This window comes from Lynx rufus, unplaced genomic scaffold (genome assembly GCF_022079265.1).
Source record: "Lynx rufus isolate CCGP_SWC_20201006 ecotype Redwood Valley unplaced genomic scaffold, mLynRuf1.p SCAF_5, whole genome shotgun sequence".
NCBI classification, from domain to species: Eukaryota; Metazoa; Chordata; class Mammalia; order Carnivora; family Felidae; genus Lynx; species Lynx rufus.
Window position 1 is genome coordinate 22626674 of NW_025814867.1, and position 24147 is coordinate 22650820.

A 24147-nucleotide genomic window follows, 5' to 3' on the forward strand; every position below is an offset into this window, starting at 1 on the left:
CACAATGGTCTGAACTATGTTCCTAATACCAAAGCATTGGATATTCTGTGCCTCCCAGGATGGTACTCTCCCGTATTTCATGCCCACTGTGAATCCAAAATTCACACGCTCAAAGAATGTCTTCCAAAGACAAACCCGTTATAAAAGAAGATGAAGTTCCCATGTTTAGGCCCCCACTTCTCTGCCTGACAATGACCCCAATACTAAGTGTTGAGAGCAAAATATAGAAGCCTGAAATGCTCCTTATCATCTGCCATGCACAGGACAGCCTTCCACAACAAATGATTACCGACCCAAAATGTCAACGCCACCAAGGTTGAGAAACCCTGCGTTAGAACGCAATTTAGACGTTGTAACAAAACGAGCCCCAAATGAAATGATTCAAATAAGATGGGCATGTACGAGCTTCTGTCTGGGGTGGGGGAGGATGGCTCCTTTCATCCTGTTACTCTGCACTCCTCTGTGATGTTGACCTTTGCAAACGGTGGAAGCTGGCTTTCCGGCTTTGCCTTAACGTTCTGACCCACAGAAAAAGCCCACTGCTTTGCCGGGGCTGCCCTAACAAAGTGCCACAGACAGGGTGGCTTCAACAGAAATTTATTTTCTCATGGTCTGGAAGCTGAAAATGGAGATCAGGTGCTGACAGCATTGTTTTATTGAGGCCTTTCTCATTGGCCTGCAGACAGTGGCGTTATCTCTGTGTGTTTGCATCACCTTTCCTGTATGCCCGTATCCTTGGTATCTCTTGTTCTTATAAGGACACCAATCGTATTGGATTAGGGCCCCACCCTTACGATCTCATTTGACCGTAATCACCTCGTTAAAGGCCCCATCTCCAAATACAGTCCCATTGAGGGTTAGGGCTTCAACATATGAATTCTGAGGACACATAATTTAGTCTGTAACATCATGGGAAAGGAGAAGAAAAATTAGAGGGCACACAATTGTATTTCTTTAGGGATTTTTCCTAAAAGTTGCACAAATCGTTCTCTTGCATATCACTGGCCCAAAACTTTGTCACATGTCCAGCCCAACTGCAAAAGAGGCTGGGAAATCTATTCTCTACCTTGGCAACCATGTGCCCAGATAAATCTCAGAAGGCTATGTTACTTTAGGGAAGACTACTAAAGAAAGAGATAAAATTTTAGAAACTGGAAAATGGCAATTTGTTCTAATTTTGATTTAGCATTTCCCCAAAATAATGCCTCTTGGATTCATCCCAACCACCAGGGCCCATGAGATAATGATACTGATTCCTACATAGGACCCAAGCACTGCAAATACTACACCCATCCCTAGAGATCTTCTTTTATTTAGAGAAGAGTCACAAAACTGCAACCACAAGAAAATGCTTCATATTTCCTCAGTGGCACTTTTGAGCCAGGCAAATTTACTCCCATCTTGAATTATACCATGTGTCTCTTAGTTTGTCTTTAAAAAGGTAGTGAGAGGGGCGCCTGGGTGGCTCAGTCGGTTAAGCGTCCGACTTCAGCTCAGGTCACGATCTCGCGGTCTGTGAGTTCGAGCCCCACGTCGGGCTCTGTGCTGACAGATCAGAGCCTGGAACCTGCTTCGGATTCTGTTTCTCCCTCTCTCTCTGACCCTCCCCCGTTCATGCTCTGTCTCTCTCTGTCTCAAAAATAAATAAAAACATTAAAAAAACCATTTTTTTAAAAATAAAAAAATAAAAAGGTAGTGAGAAAGGCTCTGGGGCCAGTGAACTGGAAGAGAAAAATGCCTATGCTGATGTGCTTTAAATTAACTTCCTTTTCTGCCAGTGAACACCGGATCTCTGTCCTTAATGACTGTGGTTGAGATGTGGTTCTGAAAGGCATACAATTTAGAAAACATCCCCAGATAAGATCATCTATTTATACTATATTAACAACTACCATATCTAATATGTATTTTAAGAATGACCATAGTAAAACTGTAACACACTTTATTTTAACTTATATTCACTCAGTTAATATATTAACATTGAGCAGTCATAATTCTAATGCTAAGTTTTCAAGCAGTTTATGCTGCTAATGGTTAAAACAAGGCTATTGCCCGAGTCACTAGCAGAACTTCAGTAACAGCCTACATTTACATGAAATACCATTAAGCCTTAATGGGAGTTATGAAGTAATTACTGAGTTGGGAGAGGGTGACCCTCCACAACTGCCCAATGAGCACCAGTCTAAGAAAGGCACTCACCGTTCTTCTTGTAGAACATAATTTCTCCTTTGAATTCTGTTTTCTCCTCCAGCGACTTTTCTATTTGAAGCATCAGCTGCTCGTTGGTTTCGACTCCAAATAAGAATTTGCAGCTGCAACTCTTCTGCATGACTTCAGTCCGGGCGAATCCAGCCAGCTCACAGAAGCCATCAGAACAGTAGACTATGGGGAACCCCTTGGCCACCTGGGCGTTCGCGAGGATGAAGTTGCTGTCTGTAGAATGACAAGAGGACATTCAGCCACTACACGAGCACGAGGAACTGTTTCATAAATCACAGTTTCAGTAACAAATGAAGAGGACACGGGTTTAGCTTAACCGTGCCTAAAATGCATGTCCTGGTGTGCCAGGGCGGGAAAGAGACTGTCCAAAACAAAATGGCAATGACCAGCAGAAGTATTAAGCTCTGACGTTGGCTTGCATTTTGAAACACACTACAGAGGGAAGTCAGGATTCATTGGTCTGCTTCGAGGCACGTACTCTCTAGTTAGCAGTCATGTAGGGCACTTTTGGGTGTGGCTTTGGGCTCAAATCCTCAACCTGCCACTCGATGTATTGATAAACTTGAACAAGTTATTCACACGCTAAACTTCAGTTTCTTGAGATTTCATTTCCCGAAAAGCAGACCCTGAAGGAGGATGTGAGTGTAAGTCATTTATTTGGCAGGTGATTTCAGGAAGGAAGCAATTGGAGAAATGAGAGAGGGAAGGGAGGAAAGGTAATAAAGAGTAGGAGAAAAGGGTTTTACTGCCATGACAGCTGAGGCTCAATCATACAGACCCTGCAAGTGACAGAGGACCACAACTTGGAATTTTCCCACTAAAGGGAGAGAAAGGTGTGTTGTAGGGATTAATGGGAAATGCACCTAAAGTGCTTAGTGAAATGTCTGGCACAATTAAACATTCAATAAAAGCTGTTGAGTATTACACACACCTTTATGGTTATGATGTTAACAAATAAGAATTAAAGGACAATCAAAAATAGCAAAGTGTTAAGTGCTTGAAGATAACTCCTGGAGGACAGTGTGAGAGGCAATATTCAAGGAAGGTTCCTGCCGGATGAATTTTTTTGAGACTTTTTGAGGTTTCGATAGGATACTTATAAGCAAAAAGATGCAAATTAAAGATGGGCTGTAAGATAAGGCATTTTATAAAATCTGATGGTTGGTGACTCTAGGTTCAGAATGAATTAGAAACTATTATTAAATCATTCATTCATTTTCTCATGAAACCAATATTGGACAGTATATCAGACAATATTAGAGGCTGGGATTTTTTAAAATAATACAAGAAAAAATGGAAAGAATTCCAGCATAATGTCTTAAATGAAAAAATCAAGATTCAATATAATATGCTATCAGATGAACTATTTGTCTGAAAATGTAGAAACATAAACATGTATATGTATATCTAAATGTGAAATGTTTGTGCGTACCTAAACCTCAGTGGAATGACTTGGTAACCGTAGATGTCTTTAGAGAGAGTAACTTTGGGCAAAAGTGGTAGGCACACTTATTTTTACCATATACCCACTGTACCCTTTGATTTTTATACGCTATGCTTTATATATTGCCTAGTCAAAAACCACTATGTTTAAACAAGGTTTGCAACAGACAGCCTATCTTGCATGCCATGAGAAGACAGGAACCCCAGCTACTTCTCAATGGCCAGCGGGACAAGCACTGAAGATCTATTCCATGGGCTTCCTCGTGGCCTTTTAAACATCCGTTTCGTGTTTCCATAGTCCGCTATCAGCTGGCAGAACCGAATCCACTCTATCCAGCTTTGCTCCAATCAGCCCCTAAGCCCAGAGTACAAATTCTAGTGCTAACATCTGCATCCTGCCTGGGCTGGGCTGACTCCTCTACCCTCCCACTCACCCTCCCCGCCGTGGAGAAAAGCCAGAGCTAACTAAAGACCTGCGCTGGGAAGCCTTCAATGGCACCTTATTTTGAAGCCATGGGAGTGAATTAAATTATCCAAGACTAAAATTTAATTCTCTCATACCTTGCAGAAGCATTTATCGACCACGTACTACATGTTGGACTTTGTTCCAGGTGTAGAGATAAAAAGTTTATTGGATGCAGTCTCCACCCTTAAAGATCAGTTAATGAACCTGCAGGAGTTCCCAGCTAGGTCCAGAGGTGGGCACCCTCCTACCAGGCTATGGTCTTCACCTTACCAACTCTACACGGCTCCTGGTCACTCTCTAACCATAGTGTCTCTTTCTGTCTCCATTAGAGAACTTTGGCTGAGAGATTGTTTAGAAAATGTAAATATAGGGGCACCTGGGTGGCTCAGTCGGTTAAGCATCTGACTTGGGCTCAGGTCATGTTTTCATGGTTCATGGGTTTGAGCCCCATATCAAGCCCCACATCAGGCTCTGTGCTGACAGTGTGGAGCCTGCTTGGGATTCTCACTCTCTCCTCTCTCTCTCTCTCTCTCTCTCTCTCTGTCCTTCCACCACTCATCCTTTCTCTCTCTCTCTCTCTCAAAATAAATAAACTTTAAAAAAAGAAATTATGTTAAATTAAAAAAATGTAAATACACAGCATTGCCAAAGCACTCAAACATCCTAAAACAGCTTTTAATGCACTTTCAGAAGCCATTTTTCAGTTGCCCGCTGACACGTTTATTGACTTTCTACTGTATGCCAGGCGACTGGATTCTACCGCATGGCAGATCTTAGGAGGAGGTGATGCTGGGTGTTAAAAGATGAAGAAGGTATAATCTATAGCTCTAGATTCTAACAATTTAATTGAAGAAATGCGTGAATACCAATAACATTAAAACAGAGCCTATGATTAGTACCAAATCAATGGTACTCAGATAATAAGTACTACCAGAGTTGAGAGATTAAAGATTCCAAGCTTTGAAAATGGTTAGCTTGGAATAAGAAATAGGCAGAAATGATTTATCAAAAGTCTTGCAAGTTCAGAAGCAGACGCCTGGATGAAATGGTCTCAGGATGGAGAAAGAGTAATTGAAGACACGGAGAGAATAAACAACACTACATTTTATCCTAACGTCCAGTTTCCCTGTTATTTAAAGGGCTACAATAGCTTTCTTCTGTTAGTATTTGATGAGGGGGCATAGGGCAGCTGAGGGCAAAACACAGGCTGGCACACCCCCCACCCAAGCAGGATCTGTGTGATATCCTCCGACGCTCCTGGCTACCCAAGAACAAGGGAAAGGGGGTTTAAGAGCTTGCCATGGTGATGTGGGAAACCAAGGCAAATGCAAAATTAAAGTCCCTTACTGCCTAGAGCCCACTGACAACTCCTTGAAACCAGCAGAGTGACCTCCCTCTAGGAGCTCATCTGCCTTGATGATGATGACACTTTGCTAGGGGCAAAAGGGAATCTTGACTTCACGTTATCCTGACCATGCCCCCGCCCCAGGAACCTGTAAGTCTAATTTAACCTAGAAACATTCCTTTGGAAACTTCCTTTATCTCAACTCCCCCAAGATATACGCTGGCAATCATACTCCGAGCTTATGACCCCACCCCATATTCATCCGAAGGGACTCATGACTGAGGTCTTATTAAATGGTAGTAAGTGGCATTTCCCTAGCAATAGCTAGCCCAAGATCCTGGAAACCTTGCTTCCAGAACACTCTCTCCCTGATGCTCTGCCAGCCTGAGAGTATGTGATGAGTGGCCTGCCATGATCCAGTGCATGCAGCAGCTCTTCTGCCCATGGGTCCTGACCCAGGCTTTAATAAAATCACCTTTTTGCTCCAGGGATGTCTTCCAGAATTCTTTCTCGGCCATCAGATCTGAGCCACCACACCATCACCCCAAAACTTCATCAGTATCTATCTGCTATACCCTTTCTCATCTTTCCATTTCTAGCCCTTCTAGAGACCTATTGTGGTTGTGTCTTGCGCATGGCATGTATTTAAATCTTTTAAAAGTACAATATGAGGATACTTTGATCAACCCAAGATTAATAAATTTACTTTTTATCATTATTACTATCCTACTTTTTTTTTTTTTTTACCAACCTAATTTGTGCTTTTCTTCACTGTGTTCTTTTGACTTTTCCATTCTTACAGATTAAGAAATGTAACTTACCTAAAAAATTACATAACAATATTTAACATCAGCAATGAACACCCATAGATCATACATCCAGCAAAAACCCCTGTGGGTACCGCACAGGCTGTATTTCCCTCCTTCTCCAAAGAAGAAACCCCAAATTTGAATTTTTGTAATACCCATTCCCATCCATACAGTTTTTACCGCTTACATATGTATCCTCAGACAACATACTCCAATTTTTTTCTGACTTTATGGCATACATTATAGTATTTCATTCTACATATTTCTTAGTGACTTGGTTCTTTTATTAATTTCCTTAGCATCCTTACAATTGTTTACGTAAGAAAAGACCAGTTTCGCAAGCTACAATAAGCTTTTGAAAAAGGCTGCTAAAGGCTTCACCAAATTGCCTGTGTGTTTCAATTAAGGATTATAGTGTGTTTGGGGTATTGAATTCTTCCTGCAAATATACTGCAAAAACAAAGCAAAAAAATAGTCATGTATTTGGCCTTTTCTGTTTATATTTAGCACTTGTCCTCGATATGTAATTGCATTTCAATTCCAAAGAGAATTTAGTGGCAGTCAGTGCCTCATAAAGCTTAGCGTACTAGCTACATGAATAGTCCTTCTGTTTGGGAAAGAGTAGCTCCTTTTACCCTGCTATCTACTTGGAAACATATGCTTTTCTGAATCCCAGTCCTGGAATTTCCAAAGAAACATGGCATTTACTTTAGAATTATGTAAAACAAAGCCATTGCCATAATAATTATGAATCCATCATGGATATATCACTATCCCTACATATGCTAAGAGTATTTAACCTTTTGAGGAATCAATTATGCATATGTGATATGCATCTAAATGCCACACAGCTTTTTCCTGCTTGTTTCTAGGTCATCCTTTTGTGCACATTCAGTTTTGAAGCCAGTAAACAGTAGGATCTAAATGTGTTTCTACTTTAGACAGTTGATTATTTTTCTAAATGCTTCCTTAGCAAAAAGCTTTCGTAGATCATCAGTGGGAATCTCAGTATTGGGAAAGACCCAGGTCCTTTGGGCTGACTTCTAATACACAGCACCACTTTCCCACTCGAATGGTGAGGTACTACTCATTGTCAACTTCTAGGCACTAAGGGAATGGAAGAAGAAATGGAAAGGTATCGAAGAAAAAAAAGAAGAGAAGGCAAAAATGTCAATCCACATCTAACTCATTTCATCCTTGTACTGGTCCCACTTCTCCTGTGAGAACACTGAAGCCTGGAGAACTTTAGCTTCCTGCCCAAGGTGGGAAGCTAAGGATTAAAACTGGTTCTCAATGACAGACTCCATTCAATACATCTTGTATTCCCTCTGTAAAGAAGTGACTTGTTCTCTACTTCCAGCCGGAATGGGTTAATTCTAGAAAAACAATTCTAGAAAATAGGGTAAAGTTAATTCTAGAAAATGGGTTATTCTAGAAAATTTTTACCTTTTCTGCTCAGAAACAGCCCAAATCAGCAGCCCAAACGCTGCTGAACAGTCCAAATCAACAGCGTTTTCTCTACAGAGATCATTTATTAGAAGTTCATTAACATGTACCAACTCATAAACCAACCAACCAACCAACCAACCAACCAACCAACCAACAAATAAATAAATAATATCAAGTTCAGCTTTGAAAATAAGTTCATTGATGACCTCTCTTAAACCAGTCGGAGTCTCTCAGCAACCTCTGTGTCACCTCATTACCTCCAGAAAGTCAAGATTTCAAAAGTATCACAGCAACTTTCTTGGTTCCAAAATATTTTGCACACACCCACTCCAGAGGCTTGAAGGAGGCAAAGAAAGGTAGCTACAATTCAAAAGATCAGGGTTCTGATCTCCTCATGCCCTTTCCGTGTAGATCAGAGTACTTCTAAAATTCTTCCATTAAAATATCCCTCTGTTGGCTGAAGCCATAAATTTGCATTCCAAGGGACCTGGAAGCAGAGACCTAAGCTCAATATTGTTTTGAAATCTCATGTTTGGTAAAAATCTATCAGAATTTTGTATTCTCCTGCGTTGTCTGTTCATGTTTGAGTGTTTCTGATTTGTTTTCATATGGGCCTGCCCAATTTTTAACTCAGCTGGAACTTCAGGAAGGTGTGCTCTTTGCTTTCTGCGACTTAGCACACTACTTAGCATGTACCACATAGCACACCTCAACATAACCGAGGCATAAGGATCACGACGCAAGGTAGACGAGTGCATGATCAAGGGGATTAGGCAGATCCAAATCCATCTGTCCCCTGGAATCATTCAAACCAAAGGGGTCAGTGACACACACTAACTTGGCCTCAAGGAGGAATCCATATTCCTCTGGCTCTTTCTGCCGATCACATAGAAATTGAGATTTTTGATGGTCCAGATCTTTATTTCTGAAACGTGCCTCTGGTATTGGTCCTCTCCTAAAACCAAACCTTGCACCATGTGAACAAGTATTCATAAAAACATACTCTGCGGCCATAGTAGACGGGCAAATTTGAATCCTCTAGCGCTCACATTGTTGCAGAAAATAAGAAACGAACACGAACTTTTAATCTTCTTTTAGGAGCCGCCCATGTTTTCTGAGTAACATTCACATACAGGTCCAAGAAAGATAATGTCCGTACCCCTTGCGATATTGATCACGGTCATCTCTAGAGAATACTTTATTCAGGCAGATAGAATGTGAATGTCTCTGACTTTAAAATATTTAGGCCATCTCTGTACTTTATATTGATTTCAGGGAACTTAATTGTATCATTTCCAAGTATGATGGCATCTTTATTAGATAGATGATACTGGCTGCAAGCTAAAATCCTCAGTGTGCCTTGTACCCAAATTTAGGAGGTTGTTTGGATTTGAGGACTTTTCTAACCTTATAAAAAAAAAGGCAGATAAAAAATTTGCGAAGAGGGATTCTCATAGTCCTCACGATTTACGCCTCACCTAGTGCCAGGCTTCAAATGGTCATATTGACGGTTTTCATCATTCATTTATGATTTGAGTTTTAACAAACTGTATAAATTATCACTCCAGACAGACAAAAATTAGAAGAAAACTGTCACAAAGCAAAGCTCCGAGCTGGAACTCTACGGCTGAAGTTGTAATAGAAAGCAGTAAGCTGTATCAGTGTATGAGAATATCTTGCTCATTTCAGTCCAATAAACAAACACAGAGACAAATATAAACAAGTGTGCTTCTCCATTTTGCCACTGGGAGTGCGGTCCGAGGCCCGCAATATCAGACTCAGCTGAGAACTTGGAAATGTGGACTCTTAAGACTGCCCCCACCCCCCTAAATCAGAATCTGTAGTTTACCAGTATTCATATGCATATTAAAGGGTGAGAAGCTCCTTTAGAATATCACTGGAAAGATCTACAATGGTGGCTCAGGATAAAAACAAGAAAAAAAAAGTTTTCCATTGTATACCTTTTTACGTTTTGAATTTTGTCCCATATGCACATAACACCTATTCAAAAAATTTTCTTCTTAAAGTTTATTTCACCATTCACCTAAATGGCTGAATAAAAATAACTTGGATAAAAACAAATAGCAATCTTGATGAAGTTAAAAATATAAGCAAATTTTTAAGTTCCCAATAAAGATAAAAGCTCATTAAGACAAATGCATGTTAAGCAAATTTAGTACACTCTTTTTTTTTAATGTTTATTTATTTTGAGAGAGAGAGAGAGCAAGCAAGCAAGGGAGGTGCAGAGAGAGGGAGGGAGAGAAAATCTCAAGCAGGCTCTGCACTGTCAGCACGGAGCCAGATGTGGGGCTCCAACCCGGGAAAGGTGAGATCATGACCTGAGCCGAAACCAAGAGTCAGACACTTAACCAACTGAGCCACCCAGGCGCCCCAAGTACACTCTTTATCATTACCTGGTAATAGTGAAATCACTTAGTTTTGCAAATTCCACTTTTTCAGGGGTGTGAGCTTCAGTGTTGAGCTAATTCTTCTCAGGCATACTATCTCTTAAGAGTTTAGGAAACATGGGGCACTTGGGTGGCTCAGGTGGTTGAGCATCCGACTTTTTAAAAAAAATTTTTAGTGCTTTTATTTATTTTTGAGAGAGACAGAGACAGAGCATTAGCAGGGGAAAGGCAGAGAGAGAGGGCGACACAGAATCTGAAGCAGGTTCCAGGCTCTGAGCTGTCAGTGCAGAGCCAAAGTCAGGACTCGATCCCACAAACCGAGAGATCATAACCTGAGCCTAAGTCGGACATTTAACCAACTGAGCCACCCAGGCGCCTGGAGAGTCTGACTCTTGATTTCAGCTCTGGTCATGCATGTTCCCAAGGGCTCTGTGTTGACCTTGGAGCCTGCTTGTGATTCTCTCTCTCTCTCTCTCTCTCTCTCTCTCTCTCTCTCTCTCCTCCCGCTTGTGCTTTCTCTCTAAAATAAAAAACCAAGTTAAAGTTAAAAAAAAAAAGAGCTCAGGAAATGAGTTGAATCTTGAAAAAGAATGACTTTGACTTATGACAGGGTGACAGTAACTATCGAAAGTGAAATGAATGAGGGAAAAACTTCAGAAATCTCAAAGATAATAATAAAATGTGTTTCATACTTTATCCACAATCAACTTCCTATAAACACTTTTGAAATAATACTAAAATGTGCCCTACTTTTCTGTAGCTCTTGTCTTCTAGAGTTAACCTTTTAGACAAAATGGTCTTTTCACATCATCTCTTTACTTAAAAAAAATAGTATTTATACTTGTCATAGAGGATGTACACGTCAAAGGATAAGGGCTTGGTTTATTTATTAATGTAGTCACAACCTCTAGAACAGTATCTGGGATTTTATTAGATGCTCAACGATTATTAAACAAATGAGTGGAATAAACTTGCTAACCTATAAATTTTTATTAACGCACCCCAAGCGAAGACAATGTTTTTTAGCTCTATTATTTTCACATTTAGCAGAGATCCTTTATAACTAGCATCTTTGTTTTAAAGATAAAATAAAGATGACAATAAAGATAAAACAAAGATAAATATCTGGTTTTAAAGATAAACCCTAATGCTGTGGGAAACAAAGGCAGAAGGAAATGGCAGATAAAATTAAATTTCTTAAACCTGCAGCCCAGTGACAAATACTTGAGGCAGGCCTAGTAAAACGTGTCTCCAGGAACTCCTTGCTGTCTTAATGCTAATTCTTTGCTGGAGGGAAAAACAACCTTGGCTTGACAATAGCATCCTGGGAGTCTTCTTTCGCATATGAAAATCTCACTGGAAACTTCCCCTGGACTTTACCACACCCCCAACCCCATAGTATAAAACCAGTCTCTCCTCGTGGTCCCCAGGGCAGCTATTCCTGCCCACAGCTACTCTCCCAGTGTTTGAATAAAATCACCTTTTTGCAACAAAGACATTGTCAAGAATTCCTTCTTGGTCGTCAGCTCCAAACCCCCCATCACCCCAAAAACCTCATCACCTAATAGCTCATCCCATTTTTCATCCTGACATGCTACTTTTAATAAAGTCTTTGTTAAGCAGAAATAGAAAACTTTATTTCCTATTAGAAAATCAATTAAGTAGCAACAGGTTAAATAATGTTAAACAATGCCCTTTCTCCAAAATACAAAATGAAAAAATTATGAGGCACTTCTTAGTAAAAAAACTACCGTATGAACAGCATGAATCAAGCATTTTGGACTCGTTAGGGATTATTTAGGGTCATTAAGAAGCTACTTTGTAATTTTCTGATCCAGGATGCTACATCTCGGCCACTACCTTAGTGGGCCTAGTGAAAGGAAGTAGGTAGGATGTAAATATCTCTTCATTTGCATAGCTGTATCCCTTCATTTGCATATTTATAATTCCTATCCCACCCTAATTCCCTCCCCTAAATTAAATATGAACCACGGATGAGCCCTCCTGGGAAAGACCAGTTTTTTTTTTTCCTGCTTTTGCAAAGAACAGGGGAAGAGAAAGCTTAGTGTTCACTTTACGCTTTCCCCCGTTCCAACATACACGACTGGATGATACTACAATGCAACTCCCCCAGAGGAACGGGAAGGCAGAGTTAGATGAAAAAGGGCAGGGAAGGTTTTGTGCCCTGGCAATCGTAGGGCCTGGATTTTCTGGCCCAGATCTCATTTAGTATAATATTATTCTCTTAAATAAATGTAACTTACCAAATATGTAACTAACTGTGGTTTAAATTTTATACCTTCGTAAAAGTTTTCTTAGTAGTTTATTTAAAGACAAAGTAAGACCACGCAACAATATTTTTGCTCTGACAGACTTATTTATTTTGGTATCTTATTTGTCCTACTGAAAGGCAGATTACATGGAACCTAGCAAATGAAACTGGCCATGTTCTATGAATACCCAGATTCCCGAAATATTTAATCTAACGTGTCCCCTGGTTATCCTCTAGCACAACCTAGAGTTCCATGCAATTATGGTTAACTCAAAGAATATTTCCTTTTAATTTCAAACAGGCTGGAACAGGATCTTTACTTCAAACATACTTTTAAAAAGTGATTAATTCAACCAAAATGTATTATATTTTTACACTTAAATTTGATTTTTAAAATTTGACTTGAAGACAACCTATATAAATTAGTGTGCCCAGTGCCGCAGAATGGACTGACTTTTCTCTCCCCATTTATGCTTTGCTTACATTCTGTGGAAGCTAATGCAATTCAAATGTTTTTCATAATTTGGTAGCATTTTCCAGAACCTCATCTGTCCACTGCATAATCTTCTCTGCTTCACAGTACTCATGTTAGATTAAACAGAAAAGATGAGTGGTTTTGCAAGAGATAATTGTAAGTTAAATAGCAGGAAACACAAGAATAACCTAATTTGATAGTTACAGATATTCCATGGCTGTAATATTAGTGTTTTTATTCTAGTGTCTTTATAATAAGGCAGAGAGAGTGCAAAACTGTAATTAAGGTGATACTGCTCGAGACCAGACTGAAAATTTGTAGGGGAGGTGAAGGCCCAGGAACAATGGCAAAAATTGACAAACCAACACCAAACGTGTTGTTCAACCTAAGGTGAATGTTGCCTCTGCATTGGAAAACAGAGAGGACTTGAAAGGAGGCAGCCAAATAACCTAGACAGGCAGAAATAAAGCGGAGAATAGCTACTGTTTAGTAAGCAGCTGTGATGTGCCAGGCGCTCAGGTCAGCATTTTGCATTTTAAATTTCTGGCCCTCACAACAGCATCTTACTGTGTCATTATAGATGTAGGGACTTTGGCTCAGAAAGGCTGAATAACCTAACAACGTTCCACAGCAAGTTAAAATATCCTTAGGGCTACAATAGTCCTAATCTCAGCAGATGACAGGCAGAGGGAGTAGAGCTAGGATCTCAATAGGGGTTCCTTGTCACCAAGTCAAGTGCTTCTCCAAGTACAGTCCTGGTCCACCTCCACTGGGTTTTCTTGTTTGCTTATTAAGGTTGCAGTTTCTCCAGGCCCCTCCTCAAGTCTGTTAATTAGAATCTCCAAGCTATGGGAGCCTGGAATCTCCACTTTAAACCAAATCACTAGGTAGTACATGTTACACAAAAAATGTCCTAATGGAAGGAGATCTTGATTATATACCCTAGCCCCAATTTGGGAAGGTGGTATCCCCTTTGTAGATGAGAACATATTCAATTTCTAAGGTGTGGGAAGATTCCATCCTAGGTAATAACCCCTTTGATTTTTATGGTTTTCTATAATTCCTAGAGAGATTTTCAATAATTAGCTCAGTGCACAGGACTGTAGAAGCTCAAAGTTTGGGGGGATTATGAAAGCCAATATATAATCTAATGCCCAGTCTATAATCCTTTCATCCTCCTCTACACTATTCTGTCTTGTGGTTGCACAATACCCTAGTGACGGGGAGTCACTATTATTTTCTATCATTGTAGCTTTTTTTTTCCTGTAGGACTGAGTATTACCACTGTTAATGATATTTCAACACATTAATTTATTTATGATTTGTTAGTCCTCACACCCAAGCCCTGTATGCACAAAACCACAAACAGACACTAAACTGTAAACTCCATAAAGAAATGGTCTGTCTTGTTGTATCCTCAAACATGAGAGTGTTTTTTTTTTCCCTATGGGAATATTATCTAAGGCATATGCGCACACACACACACACACACACACACTCACATTTCATCCCTCCGTGAATGGTATCAGTACGTCTGAGTTCTGCTGTTTTGACACTATGGTGGCCACCTAACTGTCAACAGAGAAAACTGTTTTTTCATAAGGAAACTAATTTCTATTGATGTTTAGATTTCAGGTGAAGCACCTTTTAGACATAAGTCATGAAGAGGTATCAATATGGAGTTTAACATATCCAGTGGACAATTTACACTTTAAATGAACATGGTCTACATGCCAGATATCTTAGAATTGGATTCTAGCTCTCTCAGTAATAAGCTGTGTGATTGTACCCAAGTCATCTCCCCTTTCTGGGCCTGACGTATCTTATATAGAAAGTGAGGGAGTTTATGTTCAAGACCTTTCCAGCTCAGACATATGGTGGTTCAATAAATTATAGGCATAGAAATACGTGTCAACATAGACTAGAACTTAATGACTGTAATGAAGGATTTAAAACACTACATACAATTTTAACCTTATGAATCACAGATGGAGGGATGGAAGGAAGGAGAGAAGGAAGGAAGGGAGGAAGGGAGGAAGGGAGGAAGGGAGGAAGGAAGGAAGGAAGCAAGACAGGCAGAGAAGGTGGGAGGAAATTTGAGTCAGATGGAAACAAATGCTATGAAAGCAAAATACAGCAAAGTGGGAAAATTAGTAATGGTGAGGGAGAACTTTTTTCATTAGTGTAATTAGCATTATCAGGAAAATCTTCTCTGATAAAGTAACATTTGAAGAGACACCTTAGGGAAATGAGGGGTGATCCATGTAGGTACATAAAGGAAGTATCTCCAGGAAGAAGAAAGAACACATTCAAAGGCATGAAGATGGGAGCATGCTTGGTATGTTTGTGGAATAGCAAATACAGTCCATAGGGATGGAACATAGTGATCAAAGGGAAGCTTGGTGGAGATGAGGTCACAGAGGCAGTGTGGGAGAGCCTTCCAGATCATTCAAGGATACTAAGACTTGGTAAGGGCTCTAGATTTTGTTGAGTGTAATGAGACGGCCTGGGTTCAAGTCAAGAGGTTACTACCCTGACTTCTATAATGAAAGACCCACTCTGGCTATTTTGTTTAGAATAGACTGTAGGAGAACATGGGCCAGACCGAGAAGACAAGTCAGAGGCTATCCCAAGAATCCATCTAAAAAGAGGTGATTCTACCACGGTGGTAGCAATGGAGATGGTGAGAAGTGGCCAGACCTGGCATCTTTAGAAGGAGTAACTGAAAGCATTCACCAGTGGATTCAATTGCAACGGGAAAGGAAAAAAAGGAATCAAGAAATGATGCCAGCGGTTTTGTTAGAAACTAGAAGGGTAGAAGTACATTTTATGAGATGGGAAAAAAAGGAGCCCTGCAGATTTGAGAGATTTCAAGAGTTTGGTCTTACATACGCTAAATTTAAGAAGCCCATTACGCATCCCAGAGATGGAAGTAGGCAGTTGAATAAATGAGTCTGAAGTTTAAGGATGATATCAATGCCGAAGATATAAATATGGACTTGGAAGGAATTAGATCATTTAGGAAGTGAGTATAAATGGAGCAAAGATGAGGTCTGAATACTAAGTACAGGAGATATCAACATTTAAAGGTTAGAGAAACCATCAAACAAGAGGGAGAAAGAGTGGCCAGTAAGGAAGAAGGAGAACCAAGAAGGAGGTCATGAAACCAGGGGAAACTAATCACAGGTTTCCAAGTCAGTGCTAAGTATATTTTATGTTTTAAAAATGATTTGTAGTATAGATTTTGAAATTAATCAGTTTAATCATGTCTTGAATCAGGAGACACTGGAGAAGATGCTCACTGTCACATTGTACACAATCTGCTTAAAAGAATGACCATAAAGATACCAGCAGGACTTCTCCACTTCTTTCCCTGCTTTGGTTAAGTGCAGAGATGGGAAGTGAGATGCGGTGCTGGATACATCAGTGAGTCTTTCTGCAAAAGTCTGATTACTCTTAGTTCAGATGAATTTCTTTTTATTATAAAAGCATGTTTACGATCAAACTAATTGAGCCATATTACAAAGCATTAGGAAACCAGAGAAGAATTAAACATATTACTCATCATTCGACCTTCTCAGTTACAGGTAATAAGTGTAAACTAGCTTTTGAAACTTTTTGCCATTCCCATATTAAACAATCATGAATAATCATAAAACAGTGAAACTGGCTTTTTTTTTTCCCCCCACTTGTCATCATGCGGCCAGGTTAGTACGTTCTGTCCGGTGAGACATTTGGTTAAGTCAGTTTTGGAGCTATCCAGTCAGATGTTTGTTTTCCTTTCCATTAAGAAGCGTTATGAAAAGAGAAACACTCTTCTCTTCCAAGCCACTGTGCCTTCTACCTTCTCTTCCTCCTCATTCCTGCCTTGGAGTTTACTTGTGGTACCTAGAGCTACCGTCGTCATTTTGAGAGCTTGAGACAGCTTTTCTGGATATGGCAGAACTAAAGGATTGGAAAATGCCTGGAAATTTTATAACATCTCTGAATAGCAAAACTACCACCAGTATTTATATTTAAAGTAAACATGGATAAAGCACGTAAGGATGGATGTACTTATTGCCATTTTGTTATATGTTTTCTGGCTGTTTCTTTTTCCTCCTCTGCTTTATTTTGTGGTATGCTTCGATTCTCTTCTCTGTTGTGTATTTACACTGGTTTTTGCTTTGTGGTTACCATTAGGCTCACCAATTGTTTGCAGTAATACTCTTTTTTTTTTAATTGCTGTTGTTGTTTTGTTGTTCACCCCCTTCATCCACTTCTCTGCAACGCACCCCCCCCCCCCCGCTCTGGCAACCACTAATCTATTCTCTGTATCTATAAACTTCATTTTTTGTTATTGTTTTCTTTGGGGGGGGATGCTTTATATTCTACATACAAGACAGATCATATGGTATTTGTCTTTCTCTGTCTGACCTATTTCATTTAGCATAATGCCCTTGAGGTCCATCCATGTTGTTACAAATGACAAGATTTCATTCTTTGTTATGGCTAAAAAGTATACCACAACCTCTCTACCTATTCATCCACCAATGGACACGGGTTACTTTCCCATCTTGGCTTTTGTAAACAATGCTGAAATGAACATAAACATGCACATACTATTTTGAGTTAGCATTTTTGTTTTCCTCAGATAAATACCCAGAAGTGGAATCGCTGGATCTTATGGTAGTTCTCCTTTGAATTTTTTAAGGAACCTTCATACAGTTGTCCATACTGGCTGCACCAATTCACATTCCCACCAATCGTGCACGAGGGTTCTCTTTTCTCCACATCTTTGCTAACACTCTTTAAATCTTGTCTTTTTGATACCAGCCATTCTGGCAGATGTGAAGTGATATCTCTTTGTGGTTTTGATTTGCATTTCCCAGAAGACTAACGATGTTGAACGTTTTTTCATGTAACTATTGACTATCTGTATCTTGTTAGGAAAAATGTCTCTTCAGATCTTTTGCCTGGAGTTTAATTAGATTATTTTTTTTTTTTGTTTGCCTGTGTGTTTATTTTGCTGTTGAGTTGTATGAATCCTTTAGATATTTTGGATATTAGCCCCTTATCAGATAAATGACTTGCAAATATTTTCTTCCATTCAGTATGTTGCCTTTTCACTTTGTGGATGGTTTCCTTTGTTGTTCAGGAAGTTTAGTTTAATATAATCCTACTTGTTTATTTTTGCTTTTGTTGCTTTTTCTTTTGATGTCAGACTCAAAAAAATCATCTCCAAGACCTATGGAAAGAAGCTTACCACCAATATTTTCTTCCAAGAAAATATTATGGTTTCAGGTCTTACGTTCAAGTCTTTAATCCATTTGGGGTCAGTTTTTGTTTATGGTAGTTTTATTCTTTTCCATGTGGTTTTCCGGTTTTCCCAACACAATTTATTGGAGACTATCCTGTCCTTTCCCCTTTGTAGTTTCTTAGCTGCTTTGTCATAAATCTCTACGTGTGCATTTATTTCTCGGCTGTCCTGTTCCAGTGATCTATATGTCTATTTTTCATACCAATACCATAGTTTTCCAGTGATCTATATGTCTATTTTTCATACCAATACCATAGTTTTAATCACTTTAGTTTTATAATACAGTTTGAAATTAGGGAGCGATGCCTTCAGCTTTGTTGTTCTTTCTCAAGATTGCTTACACGCTCAGTGTCTTTTCAGGGTCACTCTTCAGGGTCTTTTGTAGTTCCATGCAAGTTTCAGGATTATCTTCTCTATTTCTGTGAAAAATGCCATTGGAAATTTGATAGGGATTGCATTGAATCTGTAAATTGCTTTGAGTCTTACGGACATTTTAGCAATATTCTTGCACACCATGAGCATGGGTGATTCTACAGTGTTGTGTATAGAACACAACTGATTTTTATGTATTGATTTTTGTATCCTGCAACTTCACTGAATTCATTTATTAGTTCTATCAGTGTCCTAGTGGAGTCTTCAGGATTTCCTATATATAATACTAATGCATCATCTGCAAATAGGGACAGTTTTACTTCTTCCTTTCCAATCTGTATGCTTTTTATTTCTGTTTCTTGCCTAATTGCTGTGAATAAAAGTGGTGAGAGTAGGCATCCTTGATGTTCCTGATCTCAGAGGAAAAGCTTTCAGCCTCTCACTGCTGAGTATGATGTTTCCTGACAGCTGTTACATATGGCCCTTATCACGTTGAGGTCCATTGTCAATACCTGCTTTCTTGAGAGTTTTTATCATACACGGATGTTGAATTTTGTGAAATGTTTTTTCATCTCTACTGAGATAGTGATATGATTTTTCCCATTCATTGTGTTGAAGAAGTGTCATCACATTAACTGACGTCCTGACATCCCTGAATAAATCCCACCTGATCATGGTGTAGGATCCTTTTAATGTATTGTTGAAGTCAGTTTGCTGATATTTTGTTCAGGATTGTTACATCTATGTTTGTTAGGGATGTTGACCTGTAATTTTGTCTGTGATATCCTTGTCTGCTTTTGGTCATCAGGGTAATGCTAGCCCCCAAAAGTGAGTTTAGGAGAGTTACCTCCTCTTCTACTTTTTGGAAGAATTTGAAAAGGACTGATATTAATTCTCCTTTGAATATCTGATAGAATTCACCAGGGAAGCCATCTGGTCCTGGACTTTTGTCTGATGGAAGATTTTTGTTTAGTGATTTAATCTACTTCCCAGTAATTGATCTGTTCAAGTTTTCTATTTCATCATAATTTAGTCTTGGTATGCTTCTGGAAATTTATCCTTTTCTTCTATGTTCTCCAAATTGTTGGCATAAAATTATTCAAAATAGTCTCTTTAGATACTTTGTATTTCTGTGGTGTCAGCTGTAACATCTCATCTTTCATTTCTGATTTTATTTGAGTCCTCTCTTTTTCTTTGGAGTCTAGCTAAACATCACTCAGTTCAGTTACTCTTTTCAAAGAACCAACTCTTAGTTTCACTGAGCATCTCCATCGTCTTTTCAGTTTATATTTCATTTAATTTCTGCTCTAATCTCTGTTATTTCCTCCCTTCTAACTTTGTGCTTCTTTTGTTCTTTTTCTAGTTCCTTTAGGTGTAAAGTTAGGTTATTTGAGACTTTTCCTGTTTCTCCAGGTAGGAAGTTATCACTATGAACTTCCCTCTTAGAACCGCTTTGCTGCATCCCATGTTGTATTTCCGTTTTCATTTATCTCAAGGTATTTTTTTAAATTTCTTCCTTAGTTGCCTCCTTGACCTTTGGTTGTTCCATAGCATATTGTTTAATCTCCACATTATTTGTGACTTTCACAGTTTCCTTAGTAATTTCTAGTTTCATATTATTATGGCCAAAAAAGATACTTGATATGTTTCCAGTCCTGTTAATTCTATTAACGTTTGTGGGGTTTTTTGGCCTAACATATGATCTATCTTGTAAAATGTTCCACATATGCTGGAGAAAAATGTATATTCTGTTGCTTTTGGATGGAATGCTCTGTACATGTCTGTTACACCCATCTGGTCTAATTTGTCTCTTAAGGTTGATGCTTCCTTATTGATCTTGTCTGCATGATCTATCTGTTGATGTAAGTGGAGTGTTAAAGTCCCCTACTATTATTGCACTGTCGTATTTTTCTCCCTCCAGGTCTATTAATATTTGCTTTATGTATTTTGGTGCTCCTAGTTGGGTGCATAAATGTTTACAAAAGTTGTATCTTCTGGTTGGATTGACCCCTTTATTATTATGTAACATTTATCTTTGTCTCTTATACAGTCTTTGTTTCAAAGTCATGTTGTCTGATATAGATAGATATGGCTACTACAGTTCTTTTGGTTTCCATTTGTATGAAATACCTTTTTCCATCCCTTCACTTTCAGCGCGTGTGTGTTCTTATATCTGAAGTGAGCCTCTTATAGGTACCATAGAGATGAGTCCTGTTTTGTTTGTTTTTTATCCATTTATCCACTCTATGTCTTCTTTTTTTTTTTTTTCAACATTTATTTATTTTTGGGACAGAGAGAGGCAGAGCATGAACGGGGGAGGGGCAGAGAGAGAGGGAGACACAGAATCGGAAACAGGCTCCAGGCTCTGAGCCGTCAGCCCAGAGCCTGACGCGGGGCTCGAACTCACGGACCGCGAGATCGTGACCTGGCTGAAGTCGGACGCTTAACCGACTGCGCCACCCAGGCGCCCCAACCACTCTATGTCTTCTGATTGGAGAATTTAGTACAACAAAAACCTATATCCACACTTCATGAGGTACAAAAAATAAAGTCCTATGTATTTAAGTCACTAATATTTTGAGTTTTCTGGTACTTGAAACTGGAAGCATTCCTAACTGACATATACAACATCATGAATATTCCCCCCCTTTATTGTTGTTTTTAAAACCCTAATTTGAACGGTGCTATAATAATCAATACACCAAAAGTTACTAAGCTAAATCTATTCTGGGAATTATATATGTTTTCTGGAAACTTCCTAGGCCTGCTCCTTAAAAGATTTCAATGTTTACATGAATTAAAGGTAGTATTTTGGATACATCTTCTGCAATTAAAATGGACTTTAAAAATACCCTCCCCTGTCTTCTATTTACGGATACCAAATGACCTTGAAGACTTGTACCAAATTCTGTAATTTACAACAGAAGTCTAACAAGGGAAAAAATTAAGATGTGTATCTCATGATATAAAGATATGGTATGAAGTAACATCATCCTAAATGCTTTTTTTTTTCTGGTTGTTTTATGTTAGACCACAATATATGAGACAGGGTTGTTAGGTAATTGGTTCTTTTGCCCTTGTAAAGGCTCTCCTGGCATTACTATTCATCCATAATAGGAAAGCAGGGTGTATTTGCTCAGCATGTGGTGATTAAATCACAAATAAGAATTCTCAGAGAGGAGTGCAAGTGTCTGCAAAAACAATGACTTGGAATAATCTCTACTTCTTAGATTTTTTTCTCCTTTCTCAGTTTGTTTTATGATTGTCTAGTCTACTATTTTCTCGGTGCAGTGACAGGAAAATTATACCATTTTATGTATTTGTAGCATTGCCACGTAGAAGAGAGAAGTGGTCTTGTTCTAGATTTGTCTGGGAAGTAGAAGCAATGTCCATGGATTGACATCACAAGGGAAAAGATTTCATCTTAGCCTGAATATGATTGTATCTAATAGCTAACGCTACCCAAAAGGTCACAGGCTCCCTTAGGTACAGTGAGCTTCCTGTTTCCAAGAGCACTCGCTGAGGTGGATGACTGACACAGATTCAACCAAAAGGGGACTACAGCAAGCAGCAGAAACCTGGCCTAGAGGAATTCAAAGGTCATTTGAAAAAAACTAAGAGATGATCTTGCCATGATTTGTTGAAGGTCTTCCCTCCAACCGGGCCTTGAATTCTGATCTTCACTTCTAAATATAGAAATAAAGTATCCCAAACCTAAGTGCTAAATTTCTCATCACAGAATTTATAGGATATTTATAAATTATAAGTTATTATAAATATTATATATGTATTTACCCCAAGGTAAATTTCAAAAAGTAGTTTCAAAAAGGACCCTTTAAAAATATTTTTCCTAGGGACGCCTGGGTGGCTCAGTCAGTTAAGTGTCTGACTTTGGCTCAGGTCATGATCTCACGGTTTGTGAGTTTTAGTCCCACATCAGGCTCTGTGCTAACAGCTCAGAGCCTGGAGCCTGCTTCAGATTCTGTCTCCCTCTCCCTCTCTCTGCCCCTATCCCACTTGTGCTCTCTCTCTCTCTCTCCCTCAAAAATAAATAAACATTAAAACATATATTTTTCCTAAGCAATAAGGATATGATTTGGATTTAAATTGTTTTGAAATGAAAGGTATACACACAGACACACACACGCGCGCGCATGCACACATACGCACGTACGCACGTGTGCAGGCCCTGGATCTACACTGTGGGTCTCAGAATAGGATCAAGGGACATACTCATTGCACAGATTCCTTACTGTGGCTGTTTACATTTGCTTCAAGCTCAGTATATGAACTACAGGATCTTCATTGCCTGCATTTTTATAGCCCTAATTATTTACTGATACTTGCTTCTGTACAGATTCATGTAAATCGCTAAAATCAATGAATGCACTGCTATCCAATATGTGTGCCTACTATGGCTGCCCTCTAATTCTCAGGTGTGAAGTCCTTGTGTTAATATCAAGGGTAGAGTTTTATAAACCATCATGTGTTTTGGAGAGAAGAACCAGGTTGCCACATACAATTGAGTAGGTCATGTCCTGAGCAAGTATGCCCACTTGAGGGTTATATGGGGACTGAAATCTAGCCTGCACGTACTTCACCAAGCCATGAGCCTAGGTATTGGGTATCACGTCCATTGAACATATGACCTCCCATCAAATGGCTATTTCCAGGAGATTTACAAACAACAATTACAGAAACAAAACAAATGAAAAAGGTCCATATTGTTCTTTGCTGCACTAACATGTATTGTTTAACTAGATCACCAAAAATATATTTATATCCTGTAATCTCATACCCTTCGATAATACAGGTAAAGATATTGAAATATAAATAAGTGACTTCCAGAAGAATTACAATTAGCCAAAGGAGAATAATAAAAAGTCAAGTTCAACTGTATTTTAAAACTAACTGATTTTTTTAACATTTGTATTAAAATACTTTTTAGTATATGTATGGCACACAGGGTATCGACACCTATTGTCAACACAAAAAGGTATGAATAGTTTCTATATTTAAAATGACATCTTTATATTCTTTTTTCTTGTCTTAGTTATCTCCATTTAGTCATGTTCTATATAAACACCTATTAATGGAGACCATGTCATTCTAAGGCTGCAATTTGGATGAATAATTTTACCCATTGCTCACACTTACAGCATATCCTCCTTTCCTGATACTGTGAAACAGGTATATAAAATGGCTATATTGTAATAGTTCTGTCTAATTTCAAATGTGAGGTTATGATTCATAATGAGAAATATATATGGTCTTCTTGGCACTCAGCTCCTAAAACTCCTATAACTTCCTAAGCAATAAGGGCAATGGGAGAACTTTTGTTATAATATTTGATCTTTTGTCCTCAAAATCCTGTAGAATGAAATAACTCCAGGATGAAATGAGTGAGTGGTAAAAAACGTCTTACTCTTCAGAACTAACTCCTTTCAACCACACCTGAGTTTATGCTAACGAGGTGAATTTTGGAAAGCCCCTAAGGATGGGGGCTGCTCGCCAGTGGAGCCAACCTTGTGATTAGAGGGTTGGAACTTTCAGCCCCACCCCCACTTCCAGAGAGGATTCAGGACGTGG

General features: G+C 39.0%; 1 protein-coding gene across 1 annotated transcript in view; it reads right to left on the minus strand.

Moving 5' to 3' along the window:
- Positions 1 to 24147, minus strand: part of KCNH8 (potassium voltage-gated channel subfamily H member 8) — a 356045-nt gene that overhangs the window by 233880 nt on the left and 98018 nt on the right. The window contains exon 2 of the mRNA XM_047100054.1: positions 2200 to 2433. Coding sequence (XP_046956010.1) covers positions 2200 to 2433 — 234 coding nt within the window. The remainder of the gene's footprint in view (positions 1 to 2199; positions 2434 to 24147) is intronic.